This window comes from Nomascus leucogenys, chromosome 22a, assembly GCF_006542625.1.
Source record: "Nomascus leucogenys isolate Asia chromosome 22a, Asia_NLE_v1, whole genome shotgun sequence".
NCBI classification, from domain to species: Eukaryota; Metazoa; Chordata; class Mammalia; order Primates; family Hylobatidae; genus Nomascus; species Nomascus leucogenys.
Window position 1 is genome coordinate 119,677,812 of NC_044402.1, and position 26,883 is coordinate 119,704,694.

General features: G+C 54.3%; 1 protein-coding gene across 2 annotated transcripts in view; it reads right to left on the bottom strand.

The window, feature by feature from the left end:
- Window positions 1-834: 834 nt before the first annotated feature.
- The window catches only part of CFAP65 (cilia and flagella associated protein 65), a 38,958-nt gene continuing 12,909 nt past the window's right edge, over window positions 835-26,883 (bottom strand). Inside the window, exons 10-33 of one of the 2 annotated variants that reach the window (XM_030803623.1) lie at window positions 26,363-26,563; window positions 25,804-26,163; window positions 24,173-24,310; window positions 22,182-22,427; window positions 21,375-21,599; window positions 20,340-20,498; window positions 19,965-20,115; window positions 19,337-19,465; window positions 17,704-17,917; window positions 17,249-17,377; window positions 12,359-12,535; window positions 12,010-12,076; window positions 11,750-11,860; window positions 9,295-9,486; window positions 9,037-9,195; window positions 8,433-8,576; window positions 7,233-7,346; window positions 6,932-7,039; window positions 4,419-4,463; window positions 3,974-4,176; window positions 3,387-3,515; window positions 1,941-2,447; window positions 1,126-1,263; window positions 835-1,012 (exon numbers count right to left, since the gene is read on the bottom strand). In XM_030803623.1, coding sequence (XP_030659483.1) covers window positions 928-1,012; window positions 1,126-1,263; window positions 1,941-2,447; window positions 3,387-3,515; window positions 3,974-4,176; window positions 4,419-4,463; window positions 6,932-7,039; window positions 7,233-7,346; window positions 8,433-8,576; window positions 9,037-9,195; window positions 9,295-9,486; window positions 11,750-11,860; window positions 12,010-12,076; window positions 12,359-12,535; window positions 17,249-17,377; window positions 17,704-17,917; window positions 19,337-19,465; window positions 19,965-20,115; window positions 20,340-20,498; window positions 21,375-21,599; window positions 22,182-22,427; window positions 24,173-24,310; window positions 25,804-26,163; window positions 26,363-26,563 — 4,131 coding nt within the window. In that variant the 3' untranslated portion in view covers window positions 835-927. Of the gene's footprint in view, window positions 1,013-1,125; window positions 1,264-1,940; window positions 2,448-3,386; window positions 3,516-3,973; window positions 4,177-4,418; window positions 4,464-6,931; window positions 7,040-7,232; window positions 7,347-8,432; window positions 8,577-9,036; window positions 9,196-9,294; window positions 9,487-11,749; window positions 11,861-12,009; window positions 12,077-12,358; window positions 12,536-17,248; window positions 17,378-17,703; window positions 17,918-19,336; window positions 19,466-19,964; window positions 20,116-20,339; window positions 20,499-21,374; window positions 21,600-22,181; window positions 22,428-24,172; window positions 24,311-24,699; window positions 26,164-26,362; window positions 26,564-26,883 lie in introns of those variants that run through there. The other variant, XM_030803622.1, reaches the window with a different exon arrangement.

Genomic DNA, 26,883 nt, shown 5'->3' on the forward strand with positions numbered 1-26,883 from the left:
TGCCTGTTCAGTCCCCGCCCCCAGACACACACACTCACACCTGTCCAGGCGCCCGTTTGCTCGGGGCAAATATTGACTCATGGAGGCGGAGCGCCCCCTCCCTCCCCCGCCCGGGCTCTGAGACCGGAGCTTCTCCGAGGCCTTGGTGGCGGGGGCGGAGGGGAGGGTGCTGGGGACCTGGGCGCCTCTGGAACAACACCAGATGTCACTTTTCCACCCACCTGCCTCTGGGAGGGAGGAGCCGAGAAGCAGAGGACAGAAGCTCCCGGGCGGGGGTTAGAAGGAGCCGAGAGGTGGGTATCCATCCTCGTCTGAGGACTGATTCACAGTGGGAGTCACTTAGCAGGGTCTGTGGCCCGAAATCCAGTGGTGACCTCGACCCGCCCCAGCCTAGTTCCTGGCCCTCCGCGGCGTTATTCCTCCCCAGCCTCTTGGGCACTCGGAGCTCGGCGAAACCTAAGGGGCTGGCCCTGGGGTTGCTGAGCCTCCGAGCAGGCGCGGCGCAGAAAGGTGAGGGGTGGCCGCCCTGCCCAGTGGACACCTGCTTCGCTGGCCAGGCCTGGCACTCAGTTACTGTGCACCAAACTACGCTGGGGCAAAGGCCAGCCAGGCCCCGCCCGGAGCGCCCTCCACTGGCCAGACCCGGTCCAGCGGCCGGCAGCTAGCGGCTAGGTCTCAGTCCAGCTGCAGTGTGGGCGGAGAGGTGCATCCTCCCGGGCCCTAAGTTCCCGTCGCGCCTCTGCAGTCCGCCCGGGCTGCTCCCTGCCATCCTTCCCTCTCAGAGCTCGCGCGCGCGTTTCCCCCTCGTCGGGGAAATAAAGTCAAGGTAGATATAGAAAAAAGACTAGATGCTTTTACTGGCGGGGCGGTGGAGAGGGCGCCAGGCGTGACCTAGGGCGGCATGTCGGAGAGGCTGGGCGCAGGCATTTACGGAAGGTCGGTAGGAAGTGGCACCACCGGGTGGAGTACCTCTGCTTGCTGCGTCGGCAGCAGCGTGTCCGGGGTCAGAATCCTGGAAGACAAAAAGTCCCAGGTAGGCGTGGGGGCGAGGCTTCGGGCAGAGCCTGGCTGCCTCCGTCGCCCCTCTCGCGCGGTCTGCGCGGCCGCTGGCCCCGGCGCCCCTACCTGGGCACGCAGAACGGCGGCAGGGCGATGACGCGTGGCCGCGAGGTGAGCACCACCTCCCCGCGGCTCGCCTCCACCAGGATGTTCTGGATCATGTTCTCCAGCAGCGCCTCCTGCAGGTTGGCGAAGGCCGGGAGCCTGCGAGGGGGCGGGGGCTAGCATGAGCGCGGCCGCAGTGCCCGCGCGCCTCCTCGCTCGCCTGTCCGTGCGGTACAGTGTGCCGCGAGCTCTACGGAGATTCCCATTGACTCCCCTTATCCACTACACTATGGGGCATCCTTGTTTCAATGTTACGGACGTTCCAAGTGTGGCTAAAAGATTCCAAGTTGCCAAATATGGTGCTGGTTTAAGGGGTGGGATTCAAACCCAGGCGATGTAGTAGGCATCTCAGGGCCAAGTTTAGAGAAAGGTAAGGAAGTGATGAGAGGGCGCAGAATGCACTGGGTGGGGCTTAGGGAATCCCTACAGTGACATAAATCATCTGTAGGGCAGCCCCGGTGGGAAGTCCTGCCTGCAAGACAGGTGGTCCTTTTCTGGCTCTAGAAGCCCATTTACAAGACTTTGCAGACTATAACAATTCTCCTGGTAAGTTGGCAAATGTCAAAAACCAGTTCTCAGAGAAAAAAGAATAAAGTTCAGTGTTGGTGCCGGGCCGATACTCCCACAGAGGCCTTAAGCTACCAACATGACCTCACTAAGCACTGAATTAGGATGAGATGTGCATACAGGCAGCGGCCATCCTTGGCATCCCATTGCCTCCTAGGAACCTTCTGCACTTTGCCTCCCTCCCACCTCACTGGGGCCTGGCTGCTCACCTTCTGATGGCCTCCTTCTCATCCTGTTCTTGCTCCTCCTTCACCATGACTTTCAGCTGCTGTTGCCACTGCCATTGCATGGACTCCTGGGACTCAGGCTGTGGTGTGGGCCCAATGGCTGCCCAGCTCACTTTCTCTTCCTTCTCATCCCTCTCCTCCTCCTTCTCCTCTATCTCCTCCTCGCCCAACTCCTCCTCTTCTGTCTCCTCTTCTTCCTCCTCTTCCTCCTTCAACTCTTCTTCTTCCTCTTCGCCCTTCTCCTCCTCCTCCCCCTCTTCCTTCTTCCCCAACCCTGGATAGTGCTCTGGTCTGTCTTCCTTCAGCTGCTTGCCCTTCCCATCCTCCCAGCTGCTGGAGGGTACAGGCAGGACTGGCATTAAGTACAGGCTGTTTTTCTGGTCCATGAACTTAGTTGACTGCTCATTCCAGAACTGGCGGAAGTACGGCACCTGCTCCACCAGGCTTTGGTCCACAGCCTCATGGAAGTTCTTGTCTTCCAGCAGGCCCCTAGGTGGCAGGGAGAAGGAGAAGGCCCTTGCTGAGGGGCCCTGAAGCCCTGGGGAGCCCTGGTTTCAGAGCTACGTGCTAGGTGGGAAAGTGGCTGCTCGGTGGGGAGAGGGGAGCCCTTGGTCAGTTGTTCCTCCTGTCCCTTCTTTCAAGGAAGACATCTTTGAGCCTCACGGATTTTTAGAAGTGAACATGCTATGGTGGAGGCAGGGCAGGTCAGATTCACACACATGATGGGCAGGAACCCTGGGGAGATAGTGAACTGGCTCCAGACTCATCTGCCAGTCCTGGAATGGGGCAGAACTCAGGATCCAGACCTGAGAATCCCTCCAGCCAGCTCCATCAGAGCCCCACTGTCCTGGGGTCGGGAGGGGGGGGGCCGTGGCGGGATCTTGCAAAGAAGTTGTTTCTTTTTTTCTTTTTCTCTCTCTCTCTTTCTCTTTCTTTCTCTCTCTCTTTCTTTCTTCTTTCTTTCTCTCTCTCTCTTTCTCTCTTTGTCTCTTTCTTTCTTTCTCTTTTCTTTTCTTTTTTTGAGACAAAGTCTCACTCTCTCCCAGGCTGGAGTACAGTGATGTGATCATGGCTCACTGCAGCCTCAACCTCCCAGTTAATTAAGCTAATTAATGGTATCAAGCAATCCTTGCACCTCAGCCTCCCAAGTAGCTGGGACTACAGGCATGCACCACTATGTCCAGCTAATTTTTGTATTTTTTGTAGAGATGGGGTCTTCCTATGTTGCACAGGCTGGTCTCAAACTCCTGGGCTCAAGCCATCCTCCCACTTCTGCCTCCCAAAGTATTGGAATTACAGGCAAGAACCTCCATGCCCCACCAAGTTCTATTTCTCAAGAAAGGAAGAGTGCTGGAATGTAAGGGGCTCTGGCTGAGTGAGCTGGAGGGATGTGAAGGTGGCAATGAGGGCCAGGGTGTGAGCTGGTACCTGATTATGGTGGTGAGAATGTCAACCAGGAGCTGCTTCTTCTGCTTGGAGACAGGGCCCCACTTGTTAGGGGATATTTCCTCAGAAGTCTCTGACTCTTCCCTGGGGGCCTTCCTCTTTGGCAGCTCCCTGTGGCAGCCATGACATTCTGAGTGGCCTGGGCAAGCCACCATGCTGGGGTTGGGGGCACAAGCAGTGGTGGTAGCTGCCCAGTGATGAGGACACAGATAAGTTTGAGGCACTCCCAGCCTTAACCCAAATGTAGTGCTACTGGGTTCAGAGAACCAAGCTCAAACCCTCAGAGTTAGCACAGGAGCTAGAGAGACTCCCAGTTGGAAAAAGAAGGAACAAAGAGGGGTAGGGGCTGCCTAGGTGTGTTCCCCAGGGGGCTCTGGCTGCTTCGTTCCCCTCTCAAAAGGGCCTAAGCAGTAATGGGGCATCCTGGGCCCAGAGGCACTCAGTGAGTCCCACTGCCACTGCCCATGCTCCACCCCTCACCATGGGTTGGGTCTGAGCAGCCCCTGCTCTAGAGTGGAAGAGGGGACAGAGAGAAGAGGAAGGTGACCCCTGCCTTCCCAAGAGCTTACCGGTGCAAAAAGTGGCAGGGAAACTCTGAGAAGAAGTTAGCCAGAAAGTAGTCGGTGGCATGGGCTCGGGCGGTAAGGCCCAGGCAGAGCATGCCTGGCGAGGGTGGCTGGGGGCAGGGCCAGGACATCTCCTCCTTTGGGGTCTGCAGTTTCCAGCTGGCAGGCCGGCTGACAGACTGCTGGTTCTTGATGGGAGGCAGCGTCTTTGGGAAGGGAGGGACATGGATGACAAGGGTTTGCGCACCACACTCACATCACCAGTGGGGTCCCTTGACCTAGTTCCCCCATCAGGCTCTTTGGGCCACATAAGCATGTGACCCCACTCATTGGCACTTTCATCCCTCCTTTCTGGGAGGCTGGTCCAGGGGTTGGAGGTCTCCCTGGGAGCAAGCAAGGACCCTCCCAAGTTGTCCCAAGAAGATGGGCCTGGGGCTCGCCGCCTCACCTTGTACTTCCTCGCAGGTTCACAGGCTGTGCAGCATGTTCTCTTCTGTGGAAGAAGAGAGATTCTTGCTTAAGATACAAGAGGCCCAGCCGAGGGTGGTGCCTCACACCTGTAATCCCAGCACTTTGGGAGGCCAAGGTGGGCGGATCACCTGAGGTCAGAAGTTCGAGACCTGCCTAGCCAACATGGCGAAAGCCCGTCTCTACTAAAAATACAAAGATTAGCCAGATGCGGTAGCACGTGTCTGTAGTCTCAGCTGCTCAGGAGGCGGAGGTTGCAGTGAGCCAAGATGGTACCACTGTGCTCCAGCCTGGGCGACACAGCGAGACTCTGTCTCAAAAAAAAAAAAAAAAGATGTGAGAGGCCTAAAGAGACTCCCCTATTTTGATCCTCTCGCTGCCCTCTTGGTCCTGCCCAATTCCCAGTCACATTTTCCTCTAGAACCTTCCCTAGAGAAGTGCTGCCTGCAAACCAGGAAATTCTGGTTTCCTGAGTGAAGGAAATGCCATCAAATGTAGGCGGGCAGTTCCAAGGGTGCTTGCCCTGGTGCCCTGGAGATTTGTGGTTTGGTGAGATGAGAAATCAGTCTCCCTCATTAAGATTTAATTCAGAAATTCCTTCTCTCATGACCCCAAGAAGAGTTTTGTTGTTGTTGTTGTTGTTTTAGACAGGGTCTCACTCTGTCACCCAGGTTGGAGTGGAGTGACCCCATCATAGCTCACTGCAGCCTCAAACTCCTGCACTCAAGTGATTCTCCCAACTCAGCCTCCCAAGTAGCTGGGACTACAGGTGTGAGCCACCACACCCAGCCAGTTTTTAAACTTTTATTTCTGTAGTGCAGGGTCTCACTATGTTGTCCAGGGCTGGTTTTGATCTCCTAGGCTCAAGCAATCCTCATGCCTTGGCCACTCAGAGCACTAGGATTACAGGTGTGAGCCACCGCACCTGGCCTTAGGAAGTAATTTGTATCCACAGTTGGGCCACAGCTTCAGAGGGGAGCAGTGACTCCCTGGGGGTTCAGTGTGGCAGACACCAAGGTGATTGAGGAGCAAGAATACCAGCGTAGGAAGGTTGTGAAATTGGGGGAGGAACCAAGATGGAAGTGTTGTCTCGTGTTTATTGTCAGACCCTTCCCCTCCCAAAACACATACTAATAGCTCCCATTCAGTGAGCGCTTCCTGGGTGCCAGGCACTGTTCTAGGCACTTTACCAGTATTAACTCACTTAATCCTCACAACAATGTTATAAAGCAGATATCTCACTCACATTAAAAAATATTTTTAGACTTTTATCTTTTTTTTTTTTTGAGACAGAGTCTTGCTCTGTCACCCAGGCTGGAGTGCAGTGGTACGATCTCTGCTCACTGCAACCTCTGCCTCCCGGGTTCAAGTGATTCTTGTGCCTCAGCCTCCCAAGTAGCTGGGATTACAGGAACCTGCCACCATGGCCAGCTAATTTTTGTATTTTTAGTAGAGACGGGGTTTCACCATGTTGGCCAGGCTGGTCTTGAACTCCTGGCCTCAAGTGATCTACCCACCTTGGCCTCCCAAAGTGCTGGGATTACAGGCGTGAGCCACCAAGCCCAGCCTTGACTTTTATCTTTAACCTTTTTAATATGGAAAATTTCAAATGTATACAAAAGTGGAGGGGATGCTACAAAGAACTCACCGTTGCCCATTGCCCAGCTTCAACAACTAGCACCTCATAGCCAGTCTGGTCCGAGCTGTGCCCCACCTCTGGATTATATTGAAGCAAATCCCAGATGTCACAGTACCCACCCCCACGTCTTACAGCTGAAGGAACTGAGACGTTACATAGGTTGACTGAGATCACAGAGCTAGAAATCATTAACTCCAGGAATGAAACCTGCAATCTGTCTCCAGAGCCTGCCCCTGAAGCCACAGTGTCTTCCATCAGAAGGTGAACTCTAGGCTGGACACAGTGGCTCACGCCTGTAATCTCAGCACTTTGGGAGGCTGAGGTGGTCAGATCACCTAAGGTCAGGAGTTCGAGACCAGCCTGGCCAACATGGTGAAACCCCATCTCTACCAAAAATACAAAAACTAGTCAGGTATAGTGGTGGGCGCCTGAAGTCCCAGCTACTCAGGAGGCTGAGGCAGGAGAATTGCTTCAACCTGGGAGGTGGAGGTTACAGTAAGCCACTGCACTCTAGCCTGGGTGACAGAGCGAGACTCTGTCTCAAAAACAATAAATAAATAAAAATAAGGTGAGCTCTGCTTGTCTCCCCTGAATCTCCGGTGTGCAGCACACAACAGCCACTCATTAAATGCTGGCTACACGAGGCAGGGAATGGACAGCCAGCCTTTTCTACCCAGAGAGCCTCTCCAGATGGCTGTGAAGATGCTAAGCTGAGTCCAGAGAATGAAATCTAATCTCTTAGGGCAGGCTGGCTGGTTTGGCCTGGAGGGCCACCTTGCCCCACTACCTCTGTCCCCTCTGGTAAGGCCAGTCAGAAAGATCTGGGTGTTTGAGATCTACTCAGCCTTCCTCACCTTCACTTTCCGGTCGGTGATAGTGAACTCCACTTCCTGCCGCGCCTTCTCGTCCTTCCACTCCTGCAGCTCCTCGTGATACTGCCTCATGAGCTGCTGCGAGTACAGCTAATGGCCCAGGACAGAGAGAGAGAAGGCAAAGGTCTGGACCTTGCCCTGGGCCTATGCTGTGGGCCCTCTCCCTTCCAAGGGCTGACTTCTGCCTTTTGCTGGGGTCTGGGGATCTCACAGCCCATCTCACCCCACCCCAGCATTGGGAGCCATGCCTCCATCCCACCTTACCCCTGGGGCTGGTTCCTACCTTGCATACGAGGTCTACACTGTAGAAGCTGGCATGCACAGAGGCCGTCAAGGTCACCACAAATGGGACCGTCTCTTCAGGAGCCACCACCCCTATCATGGGACTCACGGACACCTGTTGATTTGGGGAAGGAGTCTTTGGAGATTCACAGGGATGGAATTGGATAGGATGGCATGGAATAAGATGGGATGAGGTGGGACAGGGTAAGATGAGATGGGATGGGATGGGATGGGATGGGATGGGATGGGATGGGATGGGATGGGACAAGATGGAATGGGATGGGATGGGATGGAGTGGGATGGGGTGGGGTGCGATAGGGTGGGATGGGGTGGGGTGGGGGTAGTGGGATGGGATGGAGTAGGGTGGGATGGAGTAGAATGGGGTGGGGTGGGGTGGGATGGGATGGGATGGGATGGAGTAGGGTGGGATGGGATGGGATGGAGTGGGGTGGGATGGGATGTGATGGAGTGGGGTGGGATGGGGTGGGATGGGATGGAGTGGGATGGGATGGGATGGATGGGATGGAATGGAGTGGGGTGGGATGGGATGGAGTGGGATGGGATGGGATGGAGTGGGGTGGGATGGGATGGAGTGGGGTGGGATGGGATGGAGTGGGGTGGGATGGGATGGGATGGAGTGGGATGGGATGGGATGGGATGGGATGGGATGGGATGGAGTGGGGTGGGATGGGATGGGATGGGATGGGATGGAGTGGGGTGGGATGGGATGGGATGGGATGGACTGGGGTGGGATGGGATGGGATGGAATAGGATGGGATGGGAAGGATGGGATGGGATGGAGTGGGATGGGATGGGATGGGATGGGATGAGATGGACTGGGGTGGGATGGGATGGGATGGGATGGGATGGAGTGGGATGGGATGGGATGGGATGGGACGGGATGGAGTGGGGTGGGATGGATGGATGGGATGGGATGGGATGGGATGGGATGGGATGGATGGGATGGGATGGGATGGGATGGAGTGGGGTGGGATGGGATGGGATGGACTGGGGTGGGATGGGATGGGATGGGGTGGGATGGGATGGGATGGGATGGGATGGGATGGAGTGGGATGGGATGGGATGGGATGGGGTTTTGTTGGGTGGGATGGGATGGAGTGGGGTGGTATGGGATGGGGTCAGGTGGGATTGGATGGGTCGGGAGCTCTGATGGAGGTTCCAGGGCTCAGGGGACTCTCACCTCCCCAAAATCTAGAGGACTTGGCTGCCAGGAGAAGGCAATTTCCTCATTCTTGGAGATGTTGTTGAGGAAGAGCAGGCGGCTGCACTTGCTCTGCACAGGGATGTTTCCCAGGGAAATATGAGACTGGGACAGGAAGACATTCTGTGGGTGGAGAGCGGAGGTAAAGAAATAAGAACCGGCCAGGCGTGGTGGCTCACGCCTGTAATCCCAGCACTTTGGGAGGCCAAGGCAGGCGGATCACGAGGTCAGAAAATCGAGACCACTGTGCCTGGCCCTTTTGACACCTTTCAACACCCCCACTCCTATACCATCTTTTAACATCCTCATCCCAGTGAAGAGGGTGGGATGGAGGGCCCTGAGGCAGGTGGAGCGGCTTGAGCAGGAACACCTGTGGGCACTAGGTGGCAGGGTAGACCTCTCATGGAGCTGGTGCCGCCTCCTGAATCTGGAGGAGGGTGAGTTCCAAGGCCTCATCTCTGCCTCTGTCCCTCCTCAACTACATCTCATGTCCCTCCCGGCCTCCCCATCCTTTGTTCTGGCCACCCTGGGCTCTGAGGATCTCCCCCAAGGCCTCAGGCCTTCCTAGCTCCCCTTTCCCCACCTGTCCAGGCACCACCAGCCTAGAGTGTATGGAACTGTTGTCCCACGAGGAGATGTTGTGGAATGGGGCTGTGTCCCCCATCATATGGGGGTCGTAGCCCACTCCCTGGAAGTGGATGAGGGCCGAGTTCCATCCCAGGATGTGTATGGGCACGTCCACCTGGGGAGTTAGGAGGTGGGGGTGGGGACTGGTCAGAGGGAGGCCTGCTGAGGGAGCCAGCACCACCCCGCCTCCCACGCCATTCAGGCTGCTGCTCACAGTGTAGGTCTTGGCCTCAATAGGTGAGAAGATCCACAAGACCCGTGCAGTGGTGCCTGGCTGGATCTCCCCTTTGGGGTTGAGGCAGCAAAAGATGGGGTGATCAAAATTTTTTTCCTGAACCTGTGACAGGACATCGGTCTGGACCTCATATGTCACGGGCACTGAGCCACCGTTATACAGCTCATAAATCTGCAGGGGGCAGGAATAGGAAAATTGCCACATCAGCTCAGGACTGCAAACCAGAAAGCCTGGGACACTATGCCCACTGTGGGAGGGCAGGCTGATCTCCATGATGTCACCCTTTCAGTCTGTGAGCTCCCGTGTGGCTTGATCACCCAAGAAGTATGTAACTGTATGTTCAGCCAGTGATATTTTAGGATAATCTGTAATCTTATTTGTAAAGGAGCAGCTTATTTTATTTGTCTTCAAATTAACTTCATCAAGTTTTTTTTTTCTTTTTCTTTTTTTTTTTGAGACAAGGTCTCACTTTGTCACACAGGCTGGAATGCAGTGGCATAATCATGGCTCACTGCCACCTCAACCTCCTGGGCTCAAGCAATCTTTCTACCTCAGCCTGCCAAGTAGCTAGGACCACAGGCATGCACTACCACACACAGCTGCTTCAAAAATATATATATTTTTAGAGATGGGGGTCTCACTGTGTTGGCCAGGCTGGTCTTGAACTCCTGGCCTCAAGCAATCCTCCTGCCTTGGCCTCCCACATTGCTGGGATTACAGGCTTGAGCCACTGCACCTGGCCAAAGGAGTTCTGCTTAAAGGCAAGTGTGGGGGCGGAAAGGTCTGAGGGACTAAAGACCAACTCCAAAGGTTGGGAATCATAGAATGTCCTAGAAGAAACCAGAGATCTTCTGATCCAATCCTTCCTTTTAGAGATGAGAAAATTGAAGCCAGAGAGAATAGAGTCCATCTGGATTCAGTCCCAGCCCCTTTTCCCCTTTCTGAGCACTCACTCCTGAGCATGCTGACTCTATTTCTCTAGCCTGGACCACCCTTTGAGCTCCAGACCTGGTACTATGGGTTGAATGCTTGTGTCCCCACAAAATCCATATGTTGAAACCTAATCCTCAATACAATAGTATTAAGAGATAATCAGGAGATGTTTCAGCCACAAGGGCGGAGCCCTCATAAGTGGGATTAGTACCCTTATAAAAGAGATCTATGGAAGCTTGTTTGCTCCCTCCACCATGTGAGGACACAGCAAGAAGCCACCGAACCAGGAAGTGGGCCCCCACCAGACACCAAATCTGCCCATGTCTTGATCTTGGGCTTCCCAGCCTTTTTAATTAAGATAAACTATAATAAATTAAATTACAATAAATTATAATAAATTTGTGGTCTTTATAAGCCACCCAATCTATGGTAACTTGTTTTAGCAGCCAGAATGGACTAAGACACTTGGTGTCCACCTTCTACCTGACAAGCCCTCTTGGTTGTCTCATTAGCATCTCAAACTTGGCCAGAACCAAACTCTTCATTCTAAAGCCTATTCCTGCTCCCAGTTTATCTCCTTTTAGCAAATGGCACTACATATTCCCAGTAGCTCAAACCAGCTTCACTGTTACAGCCCCTAGTGGGGCTGCTGGGAAGGCAGAGGGGTAGCGGGTGTGTACGGAAGTAAACAGAGTTGGGGATAGGAGACTCCCCTCTAGATCCAGGAAGCCCATTCCTTGGCCTCTAGGCTGAATGGCTGGAGGCCCCTGCTCAGAAACACATGGGCTTCTAAATGATTAGAAATTGCACAGCTGTGAAATGTTTGGGAAAATATTATGTCCCCCTCTTGGAGATTACCAATGTACATTTCCAGAGCAAGGAAACTGTATTGCCTTCAATCAATAAAGAAAGAAAGGTCTAAAGCTTCCCAAGAATTCACATTCTAGTTCTTCACATTCCAGAAGGACATCCTTTTTGGAGCAGCAATTTTCAAATTGTGGCTAAGACCTACTGGTGAGCAGATCTAAATCAATGTTGTGGGTCATGTCTAGCATTTAAAAAATTGGACAGAATAGAATAAAAAAAGAAAATATAGTATACTTTGCATGTAGTAGTATAATTATCAATTTGTGATAATTCTACTTTGGTTGTATGTTTATGTATATACTGGGGTATAAGCATATATAGCATCAAATATATTAGTATGGTTCATGATCAAATAAGTTTGAAGAACATTTTGCTAAAGGAAAAAAAAATCCTCATTTTTTAATTGGAACTGGGCCTGGCAAAGGGCTTAGCACCAGGCACCAGGCACCAGGACACTGCAGCCTCTCCCTTCAAGTCTCTCCCAGTTACCCAGTCTGGGGGTTCAACCTGCTGGCCCAGCCCCTCAAGTGCTTCCAGAGGGCCATGTCTTTGTCACCCTCTCAAGGGCTGACACTCATACCTAGAGATAAACATTTAGGCCTTCTTGGTCAACAGGACAACGTGGACCACTGACCTGCCGTGGGGGTAGTGTGTCACCAATGGGAACAGGGATGAACTGGTGGGTAGTAGAGGTGAAGTGCACATACTTCTGCTCCGGCTTCACTGTCACACCTATGAAATTTAGCTGGAAATAAAAGTTCCCCAGGAGGAACTGACACAGCCAGCGGAGATCTGGACCCCAGCTCCCCAGGAGAACACAGCTCCCTGCTCCTGTCCAGCCAGCCCCCTCCTCCAGCCTGAAACCAGGGCAGGGCCAGGGTGCTGGGGCCTCACCAGGATCTCCCGGCCATGGGACACCTTGAAGAGCACTGGAAGGTGATCAGTACCGATGAACAGGTGGCTAGAGAGAAACAGATAAGTCTGGGAGTGAGTTCTGGAGCCCTGGTACAAGTAGGAGAGCAAATGGACATGACATTTCTGTGGCTTTGAGCTGGCCAGCCCCTGGGAGCAACTCGCCCTCGAGTTGGGATGGGGCAAGAAGGAAATTAGACCTCCTCTGCAGGTGAGAAGGTGGTCCTCCCAGGGAATGGCCATTTGGGGTGCCCTGGAGTCATACAATGAAACGCCAGGGGTAGGAGTCTCTATGACTGGAAGTGCAGAGGGTTTGGGGGGTGGGGAACACCTGTATTTTAACTCCACCATCTGCTCCTGCCCGGGACTCAGGCTCCCGGCCTTGGGGCTGATGGAGAAGATGCAATTGTCCTGCACGCGCATCTGGTGGAGCTCAGTGGAATTCAACTCTGCTTGCTCTGCCCAGAGCTCCACATCGATCCGCTGGTCACTTGGAAAGAGGAAGGCCCTGGGAGAGGGGTGCAAAGCCATACAAAGAAACTGGTCAGGCAGAACAGAGAGGCAGGGGCTCTGAGGCCCCGATGGGCAGGTGGAGGCTTCTTCCATGACTCCCACACTTCGTGCCCCCATTTGGCAAACTGTCCCATGTGTGCCTGAGCAAATTTGGCTGTTGTGGATTCTCGTTTCATAATGGCCCCAAAACCCAGGAACAGACTCTGGGCCATGGCGGCTCAAGAAGTGAAGAGTGGGGCTCCCACTGTGGATGCCAGGAGTCGAGGTGTTGCTTGAATATGGGGGCCACTTTGAGCTGGCCATGAACCCTTCTGTGACAAAGCTCTTGGGAAAGGGCCATTTGGGACACCTAGGAAGGCTGGCAGCACCAACCAGCAGCCCCAAGGAGTGGGGTGTCCAGGCCAACTTGGGCACAGGGTGGAGAACAGATGCCCCAGCAGGGCTGGCACTCTTGAAACAGAAGCAAGGCTGTGCACAGAGTTAATGCCCCTGACATGCCTAGGACTGCGGTAAAGTAGATAATGCACCTTAAGTGGCCGACAAAACTAGTGACAAAGGGTCCTGAGGTCACAATCTGAAAGGAGAACCCATTTCACTCTCAGAGATGGCACATAACTGGTTCCAGCTGCAAACTGGGTAGAGGATACGACAGGGAGCATCCAGAAAAGGAAAAGAAAGTGCGCAACACACACCTGAGAGGAAGCGCACAACACACACCTGAGAGGAAGCGCACAACACACACCTGAGAGGAAGCGCACAACACACACCTGAAGAGAATGCACGCAACACACACCTGAAGAGAATGCACGCACAACACACACCTGAAGAGAATGTGCACAACACACACCTGACAGGAAGTGCACAACACACACCTGAAGAGAATGCACGCAACACACACCTGACAGGAAGTGCGCAACACACACCTGAGGAGAATGCACGCAACACACACCTGACAGGAAGTGCGCAACACACACCTGAGAGGAAGCGCACAACACGCACCTGAGAGGAAGCACGCGACACGCACCTGAAACAAAGCATGCAACGCACACCTGAGAGAAAGTGTGCAACACGCACCTGGAAGCCTCAGTAGGAGTCAGGGAGGCCTAAGTCCAAACCCTCAGAAGGAACCAGTCTTAAATTTTTTCACATCTGAAGATGAAGAATAGTAACATTCAACACTGGTAGGTTTAGAAAGAACAGACTCAAACATAGGTGGATGGAGAGGGAACTGCTCAACCTCTTGGATGGAATTTTGGCAGCATATGCCCTTTGACCTAGAAGTCTCTGTTTGGGAAACCAATTCGTAGGAATAAAAGCACATATGTGTGCATGCATATGTGCATGCAACGCACACCTTTGTGTGGATGTCTTTTTTTCCATGACCACTCCAAAGAAAGTGGTTCACTTTCTTTGGAGTGGTCATGGAAAAAAAGCAGCTGGGAACAATTAGAGTTTCCAATAAAGGAATGATTTAATGATTTAAAGTCCATCCATATTATGGCATATTATACAGCTATTTAAAAGAATGCGTTAGATATATGTATTGATCTAAAGGAGATGTTATTGATATCAAGGAGATTGATATTGATATAATGCTGAGTGAAAGCATCATTATTCCTGAAAGTAACAGGTATAGTATTGGGCCATTACTGTAAAAAAAAGAGAGAACCGCTCTGTAAATGTGTGTGTGTCTGTATGTTGTGCAAATGCTGAGTGTGAAAGGCACATTCCGAATCCTTATCACCCTAGCAGCTAGACTTGTAGAGGGGGCTGCGGAGCTTCTTACTTTTTTCCCATAGCTCCTATGTTGTCTGACTTGTTACAAGTGAGTAAACCACTGTTGTCATTTTATTGGGGATATTGAGCAGTGGCAAAATTGGAGACCTTGCTAGTTTGGGGTCCTTTAATATTTCAGCCTCTCCTTTGTCCTCACTGCCTTCTGCCCTGGTCCAGTCTCCCTCCTTTTTTTTTTTTTTTTTTTTTTTTGAGACAGTCTCACTCTGTCACCCAGGCTAGAGTGCAGTGGTGCAATCTCGGCTCACTGTAACCTCCACCTCCCAGGTTTAAGCAATTCTCCTGCCTCAGCCTCCTGAGTAGCTGGGATTACAGGTGTGCACCACCACATCTGGCTAATTTTTGTATTTTTAGTAGAGACAGAGTTTCACCATGTTGCCCAGGCTGGTCTCAAACTCCTGACCTCAAGTGATCTTCCCACCTCAGCCTCCCAAAGTGCTGAGATTACAGGCATGAGCCACCATGCCTGGCCCAGTCTCCCTCCTAAATAATTCCAACCCCTTTCCTTTCCAGCCCTCTAGTGTGGGCTTCTATGCCATCTTGCACCCCTCTATCTGGAGGACCACAACAGTCTCCCAACCTGTCCCCTTGCCTCAAGCTGCTAACCCATTCTCCTCCAGAGACCAGTGTGACAGGTCTTGAAAGCTGATCCTGTCTTTGCTCCTAACTCCCCAGTGCCCATCCCATGATGTCCTCAGGAAGAAGTCCAAACTCTCTGAAGGAGGATTCTAAGGCCCTGCGCGTCCTGGCCCCTGCCTGCCTCCTCAGCCTCATCTGAGACTCTCCACTCTCTCCCACTTGCTGCTCCCGCCATGCGGTGTACACACCAGGCCCTCTGTCTGGAAGGTGCTTCACAACCTTTCTGCCTTTTCCAGCCAGGCTGTAGGTCTAGCTTAGTTGTAGCTTTCTCCAGGAAGCCCTTCTGAAATGCTGCACACACCTCCTTCAAAGCACATATGACCCAGCAACACTGCAGCTCCTGGAAGGAAGGGACTGGGCCCATCCACATTTCTATCCTGAAGACCAGCCCAGAGCCAGCATCTAGGAAGCACCCAGTAAAGGTGTGGCCAACGAATTAAAGACTGGATGAATGAACAAATGACGTTAACCAGCATGTTTGATATCTGAAAAGAATCTCCCCTTAAATGCAAGACCCTACGAAGGCCAGGGCCGGGTAAAGCAGAGGCACGAAGGGGAGAAGGCGTGGAGGGAGTGGAGCGACTGCACGGTTCCCTGCTTCCCCTGGAGCTCCCCCTCCCACTTGGGGTTCCTGCCTGCTGCTGCCTCCTGGCCCTCTCTGACAGGCCTTGGCAGGAATAAAACCCTCCGTCTGTTCTTTATGAGCTCAGAAGAGACGGACTAGAATTTTCAAAAATAGCCTTCTAAGAAATTGAAAGGAAATACAACAACACAAAAAGCATAGGAAAGTCAATCTGCTTAGAATCCTGGAAGAGGCACGGACTGCCTTCCTGCACCTCAGATGATCTCCTGATGGATGGGCCCGGCTGGCCGGGCAAGCTGCCTGGGTTTCCCCCGCCTCTGTTTCCAGCAGCCTGGACCCTCTCCACAGAGAGTGTCAGCTGGTTGCTCCTACACAAACACCGGCGAGCGGTCCATGCCAGGACACAGGCCAACACCGCTTTTTCTGCCCCCACCCCTCTCCCTGGAGCCCTGTAGGGCCTGGCTCTGGGCCCATTCAGAGAGCCCAGTGAATGGCAAGTCTGGAGCTCAAGGCAGGCCCCGGCCTTCCCCACCAGGCTGGCAGCTCTGCCAAGCTTCCCAGTCATTCAGGGCTAGAAGACCTCAGTTACTCACAGTTCTGGCCCTTCTCAGACAGGAGCCCCCTAAAGAGCCAGTTTCCCCATCTTCCTCCACCATGGAGGAGAAACGGGACAGTCAGAGAGTGAGGGGCTGCTAGTGCCCGCCCCTCTCACTCCACATTCCCCAAGGCTCTCTCTGCTCAGGCCAGTGAGTTCCTGATCACAGAAGCCCCCACCTGCATATTTTCATTCTCCTCCACTCACTGCCATGCCCTGGCCAGACCCCTGGGTCCCTCTCCCAAGTCTGACCCAGATGGGGACACTTTTTTTTTCACCTCTCTTTAGCCAAGCAAAGTCGGAAGTCATCAAAAGGGAGTTTACTAGGAAACCAAGGCACATGGTGGAGGGAGGAAAAGTCCATGCATGGAAGCAGGATGTTTGCTGGGCACAAGTTCTGAGCCCCTGGGGGAGAAAAGCCCCTCAGCCAGGACCCGCGGGGGCAGCTCTGTCCCCAGCAGCAGGTCCCTGTCCTTCCCCACCAGAGACCCTCAACTTGCCCCCATTCAGGCCCAGCCTCCACTAAGCTGGGGCTCTGTCAGGTGGGCGCCAGCACTGAGGCAGTGCGTACTATGTAGAAGCAACTCAGCCTTCTTGCTGACTAACTGGGGTAGGCAAGGGCTCTGGACTGGACAAATCCAGCTTTGAACCTGGCTCTGTTCATTCATGGCTGAATGGTCTTCGCTGAGTCCTTAACCTTGCTGACCCTCAGCCTTCCTGTCCATGAAAGAGTCTAGAGAGGAGGAGTTTCCCACAGGATTGGAGGAGAAAAGGCTTGTAAAGCGCAGGTGCTGGCATGCAGCGGATGCCCAGCGAATGTGTCTCATTTGTTAAGTTATTAAGGCCACTATGCCCAGGCTCCATCAGGGCAGTCCCTCCACTTCTGAGCCTATCACCGTGTCTCAGTCGGTGACAGGCCCCAAGTCCTGCTGGCAACCCCAGTCCCACCCTCGCCTCCACAGCCGTCAATGCGAGGTCCACTCTTCACAGACAGCAAGCAGCCAGGCCACCACGGGCAAGAGAGTGCAGCTCTTGTTCTCCTTCAGCCTCTAGGCACTTGTCTCCCAGGCCCCCCAGTGGCCCCCTTCAAGCCATACCAGTCCAGGGACACCACTCCGCTGTTCTTCAGGGCCAGGAATACCACGGAAGGTGGGGCCTTGAATGGTGCGGCTCCGAAATTGAAGTCAAGCCTTAAAGGGGTGAGGACGGGGGGGATCTGGCTCATGCTGTGTGGAACAGAGAAAGGGGTTCAGAGATGGGGATGGGGCCAGGGCAGGGCCCTCCCAGGGATGGCTGGCTTTGGTACTCCCCTCCCTCCAGGTGGGAACTGGAGAATCTAGGACTCAGGGGCAAGGGTGGGCTGGCTCTTCAGACCTCAAGCCAATTCCTCCCTTCCCTGGGACCCTCCAGGGATGGGCGAGAACTGGGGAGCTCTTCCCTCAAAGAGATGGGAAACAGCTTCCTGGTTCTGGGGGTCTGGGCAGAAAGCTCCATGAACATCCCTAGATAGGCCCTGCCCCCAGCCCCCACCCCCACCCCAGGCTCAGCTCACCTGTGCCGGGTGGGCACCTTGTAGGTGAGCTCACAGGGGGTGGGGTCATGTTCCAAGTAGCTGTTAAGCAGGTCCAGAGAGAAGAGGCGCCACAGGTGCTTCCGGGTGATACCCTCAGCACTGCCCATGGAGCTGACATCCAGGATGGAAAGCAAGGGGTACACGGCCACCAGGGAGACGCAACACAGCTCCTGCTTCTCCCCAGCCTTGTTATCTGGGGAGGGGGGTGAGGAAGAGAGAAGTGGGCTTGCCTCCCATCTTCCCTGGAGGGGGCATGAAGGCCAAAGGTGCAGGAGTCCTGGGCAGTTGGCCCCAGGACCCTCATCAGGAGCAGTGGACCCCTCTCGGGCTCTAGGGCATTTCCAACAACAGCCAGCCCTTGTCTGACACTTTCTGTGTACTGGGTATTGTCCTCGGTGCCTTATACACATGCCTGCACTTAATGTGTACCGTGATTTGTTTTCAAACTAATTTTTAATAACAGCTTTATTGAGACACCATTATATACTAGGTAATTTACCCTTTTAACGCATACAATTCAGTTTTTTTTTGTATATTCAGAGTTGTGCAACCATCACCACTATCTAATTTTAGAAAATTTTCATCATCCCAAAAAGAAGCCTAGTACCAATTAGCCATCCCTCCCCATTCACCCTCCCGCTAATCTACTTTCTATCTCTCTCTGTCTATTCTGGACATTTCATATAAATGAAATTATTCAATATGTGGCTTTTTGTGACTGGCCTCTTTCACTTAGCATAATATTTTCAACGTTCATGCAAGTGGTGGCAGGTATTGTGACTTCACTTCCCTTTTCTGGCCTGTGTGACATTATGATCCCCATTTTTATTTATTTATTTAATTTCGTTTCATTTTTGAGATAGGGTCTCACTGTGTTGCCAGGCTGGAGAGCAGCGACACAATCACAGCTTATTCACTGCAACCTTTATCTCCTGGGCTCAAGCAATCCTCCTGCCTCAGCCTCCCAAGTAGCTAGGACTACAGGTGCATGCTACCACACCCAGCTAATACTTTTATTTTTGTAGAGATGGGGTCTTGCTATGTTGCCCAGGCTGGTCTCGAACTCCTGGCCTCAACCAATCCTCCCACCTCAGCTTCCCAAAATGCTGAGATTACAAGTGTGAGCCACCATGCTCAGCTTATTATCCCCATTTGAGACATGTGGAAACTGAGCACAGGGAGGTGAAGCAACTTGTTAAGGTTACAAGTGCTGGGGCCAGGATCCAGTTCCAGAGCCTCTGGCCCCAGTCCACACTCTTAATTTCCTCTCTGTGCTGCCCTGGACTCCTTCCAACCTGCCTGGGGCAGGCTAGTAAGAACTCCATTTTACGGAGAAGGAAGATGAGGCCCAGGGAGGCTTGGGAGCTAAGATTTCACAATAAGTCAGCACAGCTCCTAACTCTTTGCACTGGGCACATGCACATATGGACATTCATCTGGACAGACATGTCTGGTGTGTGGCATTTATGCCAGACACCAAAGGCACACTCCAGCACGCCCCACTCACCCTGCCAGCTCTGCCTGTGGCTTGGCATCCACTGCCTCACGCAGCCCTCCCCCTTCATCCTGCACTTCCCTGGCCCCGACTCTCTATGCCAGGCAGTCTAGGTACCTCTGTGGGAAAGGAGAGAGTAGCTGATGGTCCAGGAGTACTGGGACCGGTGCTCGGGACAGGCAGTCAGGCAGATGGTATCCTGGGACCGGGGTGGCATGCTCCCCTCTGTTCGGTCCAGCTGCAGAGCTGCTCAGGGATGATGCCGGAGGGTCAGTGGGTAGAGGAGGCCCAGCCTCTCCTCCTGCTCCTTTGTAGATACCCTGTCCTGGGCACCAGGGGAGGACAGCAGGCCCTGAGGCAGGAAACAGGGAGTGGAGCCCCTCCTCCCAGCCTGGGTCAGAGGGACCACACCTAACTTTGTGTCATTGGCACCTGCTAAGCACTTTTTCCCACCTAGCAGCCCCGTGAGGTAGGTGCCACCTGGTGCCTCTTTTAACAGAAGAGGAAGCTGAGGCTCAGAGATGGGGTCTCGCTCTGTTGCCCAGGCTAGAGGGCAGTGGCTCTTCACAGTTGTGATCACAGTGCACTGCAGCGTGGAACTTCTAGGCTCAAGCAATACTCCCACCTCAGCTTCTTGAAGAGCTGGGACTACAGGCGCGTGCCAGTGTGCCCAGCAGCTTAACCGGTCTTAATCAGTACCTCCTCCCACCAACCCTGGCCCCAGTCCCAGCTCAGGCCCAAGTACCGAGGGGGTGGTTGTCAACGGCCTCAGGGCTGCCCTGCTCCAGGTAGAGGCGGTAATAGAGGGTGCAGTTGCCGTCATTCAGGAGGACAAGGAACCTGGACTGCTTGCTGTTCACCAGCACGTTCCCAAAGGCCAGCTCCTTTTCCTTTGCCTGGAGGCCACGGTCAGCCAGCTGGGAGTGGGGGCTCCTCCAGGCCCACAGCCCCACTCTCCCAGCCCCATTTTCAGAGCATCCCCCAAGGAAGGGCAAGTTTGGGGTGTCCGGGGCAGAGGGCTCCTATCCCCTGCCCTCTTGGAGTGAGACTCCCTGGGGCCTTCCCTCCCACCTTCCGGGCCCCTCCCCCAGTGCCCTCCTGCCAGAGCCCTCCCACTCACAGAGAGGCTGCTGGTGAGCCCCACACCCACCAGCCGGAGCATGTAGTGGGTGGTGGCAGCGGGGTTGGCGTTTGGAGACAGGCCGGCTTCCCAGACCCACATCCCCACTTGGAACAGGTACTTGGTCTCCTCCAAAGGGCTGAAGGTCCACGTCAGCGTCTGGGGTCACAGAAATGATCCCTGCAGTGGCCTTCGGAAGTCCCTCCACGGGTACCTGGCCATCCGAGGCCCCACAGCAGGGCGTCATGCTACATTAGCCCTTTCTCAGAATCCACCTTGTGCCAGGCATTGTACATGGCACATGTATGGAGTCTCCCCAAGCCCTTCAATCCTATATCCCCAGGGGGTCAGTAGCATTATTTCCATGCCTCATTTTCTGATGAGAAACTGGAAGTTCAGAGAAGTGGGGTCCCTTGCCCAGGGTCAGACGGTAGTGAGGGTGGGAGTGGGGTGTCAACACTCCAGGCCAACTCCACAGGCTATAAGGCCTCTTGTCCCCCCGAGGGACTGTCCCCTGGGTTCTTACAGATGCCCGTGCTGGTGCTTCTTGTCCCAAGTTTGGCTTCCCCAACCCGTCTGTAAGGCTCTAGACTAGGAACAGGGTCTGCTATTTTGAATCCCAGCCAGCACCCCCACTGTGACTACAGTCCCCTTCCTCACCCTCACTGGTGGCTGGCCATTTGGGCCCAAATCCAGCTGCTGCAACCCACCCTCCCAATGACCTCCCAGCTTTGGGGACCATGGATGGGGAGGTGACATGGCCCTCGGCCCTGGCATCAGAAACACTGGTTCCAGTCTCAGCCCTGCATGGTCTAACTTATGATCTTAGTAAATGGCTTCCTCTCGTCAAGCCTCAATTATTTGTAAAATGGTGGGGGGATGGTGAGAGTAATAATAAAACCTCATCGCCAGGTGGGGGAGGTTACTGTGGATGGAATTTGGGGGTGCATATGGCAAGTCTGGGCTATGATAAGCACAAATAAGAGATGACAGAAGTGAAGGCTGCCGTCACTCGGCAGGAGGGGAGCCACTCACAAGTCTCTCGTTGGGCTGGATTAGCCCCCTGGAGGGCTGGACAGCCAGCAGCTTTCGATGCTGCTCAGAGACCCTCCACTCGAACTGCAGGGGCAGACGCGAGGGGTTGCGGAAGGTGAAGGGGCTGGTGGAGGAGCAGCCCACCCAGGTGGGCTTGAAGTAGAGGCTTTTGTGGGTGTCCAGCTTCAGCTGCAGTGGCTCCTCCCGGCTGTACATGCTCACCTCCTAGAGCCAGAGGAAGAAGGGCAGTGCCCTGACCTCACTCTGCAGCCCCAGCTCCCCCAACATGTCCAGGAAGCCATGGCTAGGCAGCTTTCCCCACTTGGAGCAGGCAGTCAAAGGCCCTCTGCCAGCCTGTGTACCGGCAGTTTCTGTCAAAAGCAGAGTCAGTGGTGACTGGCCCAGGAGATAATTCTTGAAAAGAACTCAGGGACTGAGAGAGGAGCTATAGACCATTTCAGGGGGCCAGACATGGGCCCACCACCCCAGAGCCTATTGTTGGCCTGGACCCAAATATCCCTCTACCACCTGCAGGTGTCTTTTGCCTCCCCCAGATCCTTCCTCTGAGTTCTCTGCACCCTCTTTCTTGGCCTCAGACCCTATGAGGTGGACAGGCAAGGTCCTGAGGGGTGGGAGAATTGTTCACAGATGTGGTCAAGCAGGTTCCTTCCCTACTATGCTACTTCCTGGAGGAGAAGTGACCCCCTGGAAATCTTAGGGGCCAACCCCGGAATGTGGCCTTGAAAAGGGTGGTTCAAGATTATGGCCCATTCCCAAGGACCCAGGTCCCCTCCCTCTGCCTCCTACCTTGAGATACTGGGGAGAAGCATTGCACTGCAGGTAGAAAGTGTGCTGCTTCCAGGAGCTGCCCTCGGGGTAGGTGCAGATGAGGAAGATCTGGTGGGCCCCGGGTGCCACAAGGCCCGAGGTGGGCCGAAGAATGACGTCTGAGCCTCTCTGGGGGGCCAGGCTGAAGGTCAGCAGCATGCAGTCTTTGTTGACCAGGAGCAGGCTGCGGTAGGTGGGCTCACCGGAGGACACTGCTGGAAATAGCTGGGGGTGGGAGAGGAGGAAAGCGGCCCCCCACTCAGAGCTCCACCCTGGGACGCACACTCGGGGGCCCTGTGGGGGCTTGGGAGGAGCTATCTCCAAGGAGATCTGAGGTGCTGCCCTGCAGCCCAGTCAAAGCCCTGGGAACGGGGAATTGAAGGAGACCACGAGCTGACACCAAAGAATGCTTTTGTTCTCCAGAGACCTCCAGACAGGGAGACGGGGGGCCACAGGCCCCTGGGAAACTCAGGCCTCCAAGGCCGCTCCTCAAGGATAAAGTAGAAGTTGTTTCATTTTAGGGTGTCTTTGCATCACCCTTTGGAGAACTCATTTTCAGAGAGCCTGGTCCAGAAGCTCTGGGGCTGCAGTAAGTAACCACTTCGGGCTGGGTGTAGTGGCTGTCACCTGTAATCCCAGCACTCTAGGAGGCTGAGGCAGGCGGATTACTTGTGGCAGGAGTTCAAGACCAGCCTGGCCAATATGGTGAAGCCCCATCTCTACTAAAAGTACAAAAATTAGCCAGTTGTAGTGGCATGCATCTGTAATCTCAGCTACATGGGAAGCTGAGGCTACAGAATCGCTTGAACCCAGGAGGCAGAGGTTGCAGTGAGCCAAGATTGCACCACTGCACTCCAGCCTTGGTGACAGAGCAAAATTCTATATCAGAAAATACAAAATAAAAAAGTAAGTAACCCCTTCTAGATAATTCTCATGCAGGTAACTGATGGAAACCGGCCCAGACAATCTCAGCTCCCAACACTCTTCAGGTATCCAGGGTGTGGCCAGCACCAGCTGAGAGCTGAGCAGGCTGCAAAACACAAAACCTGCAATCCCTGACCAGAGGTTCCCATCCAGCTGGGGTGACAGTGCCTGTGTGTGAGCCAGTAAGGGAGTGACGCCAGATCTTCTGGGCTGGATAAAGGCCACAACCCACCAGGAGGAACTGCCAAGGGAAGGGGGCCGAGGGAGACATCGAGGGGGACTCTGAGGCAGGAAGGCCTTTGGGAAGCAGCTGCCTCCAAGCTGAATCTTGGGGTGGTATAGGTTTGGGATAGGAGGGCAGAAGTGTAGGTGGTGGGGGGAGCAGAATCAACCCAAAGCACATTGTCCCAAAATGATGCTTTTCCAGCAACCAGAAGTCTAATGCAAAACCTCCAGGCGATGGAGACTGGAGGAGACATCGAAGGTGAAACTGGATTGGAAGCTGGCGGTCTGGCCCCAGGCTCTGTGCTTTTCAGCCCTATGTCCTCTTGCTTGTCGGGTCAGACAGGGCTTCTAAGGGCCTTGGGGCGGTCTGGGAATTATGATCTCCTGAGGATGGGGCTGGCTCTCCCTCTCATAGGGCAGGCTGCTTCCCAAAGGCAGGGGCTGCTGGTGCGGCTTTCTTATCCCTGGGCCCGAGCCCAGGACTTGGGGCACCCAGGCATTCAGTAAACAGGACACAAACAAATGCAGGAGCTGGAAGGTTTTGAACCTGAGAGTCACGGGAGCCAGTGAGTATTTCCAATGGAGCAGCAAGGGGCCAGCTGTCCAGGCTCCAGACTCTCCCAAGTCCCAGTGTCGGGGCCCAGGAGCAAGTCCTCAGCCAGCCCAGATACCCAGAATTGGTACAGCGGAGGTGGGGTCAGCCAGGGAGGGTGCAAAGATGTGTTTCTGAGGCTATCAGAGAATGGGAGAGGGATCCGCAGGCCAAGGCAGAAGCTAGGGCTCCCCTGTCTCCCTCCCACTGCTGTTGGGGCCACGCTTACCTTGGGGACATCTAGGGAATACTGGGGGATGTGGTGCTCAAAGCCAGCGAAATAGCTGTGGCCTCGTGCCCGCACCGTCAGGCACCAGGATGGGCACATGGTGCAGTCCTCCTCAATATTACTGTAGCTCTGCAGGACCTGCAGGGGGGCCAGACCCACGGAAAAGCTCAGAGTCCTGTGTCTGCCCTGTGGGGCACCCCACCTTGCCCCTCCCTGCCCTTGTGCTGCAGGAGTCCAACACTGGACACAGACAGGAGGGCCTCCCTGGGAAGACAATGCAGAGAACAAGAATCCCAACCCAGCCCTTCCTGCGGGGAGCTAGGCCCTGCATCCGTACAGCAATGCTCTCTTTAGGCCTCACAATCCAGGAGGAGGGTGGGGCTAGGATGTGAAAGCACCATTCACTCTGTAGGAACGAGCCTAGAGAAGCGCTGGCCAATAGAAATATCATGTGAGCCACAAATGCCAGCCGCAAATGTCATTTTAAATGTTCCAGTAGCCACATTAAAAAAGTAGAACACGTGAAGTTAATGTTAATGGTATATTTTATTTAACCCAATAGATCTAAAATCTTATCACTTTAACATATAACCAATATAAAATTAGTAACGAGATATTTTACTTTCTTTTCATACTAAGCCTTTGAAATCCAGGGTGCATTTTACACTCACAGCATGTCTCAGTTGGGACCAGCCACATATTAAGAGCTCAGTAGCCACGTGTGGCTGACAGTCGCTGTACTGGACTGTGCAGGTCTAGAGCCTGTAACCTAAATATCTGACAGGCTCAGCCTCAGCAGAGCCAGGCATCTACAACCTTATTCCTACAAACCTCGACATTACCCCACTGACAAGGCATTAGGACGGGGGCAACTAAAGCCTCCACTTTGGAAAGCCTCCTCAAAAGATCGGATGTGGTCCTAAGGTTAGAGATGAAAAGATCAGGACTCAGAGACATTAAGGAACTTGCCCAAGGTCACATAGCTGGTAAGTGACCCTGATCTTGACTGCACAGCTCTACTTTTCTCTGGGCCCCAACACCTTGGCCACTGGGCAAGGGCAGTGGGGTGGGCAGAGTCAAGAAGGAAGGGACGGGCAGGACTAATGGATGAGGAGGGGGCACCACGCATCTGGGGCCAGAACAGCAGGGCTGGGGACAGCCGGCACTCGGAGTTCCCTGACCCAGGGAAGCTGAGTCAGAAGCCCTTCTCATCACAATTACCTGGTGCTGCTGACTTTGTCTCTAGGCCCAGGTTCCTGCCCACTCAAAGCTCCTTTAGAGGGACCACTTCTTAATTCAAGGACTAATAGAGAAGCCAGGAAGCCTCCTAGTCAGGAGCCCCAGGGAGTATCTCCCTGTGCACCCAATTTTCCAAAACAGCTTGATCTCAGCTGAGTTCTCCCTTGGAGGGGAAGGGAGACTTACATAAGAATGAGAAAATCAGATGGGCCAAGCTGGGCCAGGAGCTTTGGAGGAGACAAACCCATAGGGGCCACTGTCCAGCCAAGAGAAAGCCTGGCACGCAGAGGATGGAGCCTGAAGCCACCCTTGGTCACCCCCTGCCACCTGACCCAGCCACTCAGGCTCCTAGCAGAGACCCCGCATTCCTCCCTCTCATTGCGTGCACACACCTTATAGATGGCGAAGGCTTCGAGCTCCACCATGTAAAGGCAATTGGGGTGAGGCGGCTGGAAGTGCAGGCGCATGGCCGTGGACTTGAGTGGGGGCACGTCACAGCTTTCTGGAGTCACCCAGAAGGGGCAGTCAGACCTTCGCGTCCAGACCACCATGATCTTGCCCTTGGTGTGGTTCATCAGGCACAGGGGTATAGGGTTGGGGGCCTCAGGCCCTGGGCAGGCACCAAAGTCTACCTCGACAGGCTCTATACTGACGGGCGGGGGGAAGATGGTCATGTCGCTGGTGCCGTCGAAGAAGAACTCGGCCATGGGGGGGATATAAGGGTACTGCGGGGCTGGCACGTCCTCCAGATCCTGCATGGGGAAAGACAGGTGGATAGGGCTCAACTGCCATTCCTCTTGCTGTTGCCACTCCTGGGCACACTCCTGTCTAGAAAGGCTGCACCAGTCACCCAGTCACCCCGACTACTAATGGTGCCCATGGGACCCTGGCGGCATGGGATTGCCCAAGAATCACTAGAGAAGGGATATGCAGCTGGGGAGGGCACTGTACCTGGATGGGAATCATGAGAGCCCCGTTCTGGTCCTGCGCCAGCTTCTTCTCCTTCAGCATGGCATCCAGGATGTCAGGGGGGTAGAGCGTCAGGCCCCGAGCCAGGTGTGTGCGGTACCAGGTGAGGTGCTGAGGCTTCAGGATGGCTGGCTTGGTGCTGTCCGAGTGGCAGGTCCCCATCAGGTCCAGGAACAGTGGGTCCTATGACATTTGTCTGTGTGTGATAGGGCATGGGAGGGGTGGTAGGGCAAGGGGGGCGCTGGGGGTTGAACTGAGGACAGAAGCTGGGCAGACAGAGTAACAGAGGCAGTGGGGCAGAAGCTCCAGATGGCCAGTGAGCGACCACTCAGCAGTGGTCTGGCTCAGCCAGGGCACAGCAGGAGTCCAGGGAAGGTCAGGAGAGAGCACCCCTGTCCTTAGGACACCCAGCCATTACCCACCCTTCCCCTCTGCCATGGCCCCTGGGCATTCTCCCACCCACTCTACTGCCAGCCCAGAGGCCTGCCAAACTAGAATTCAGG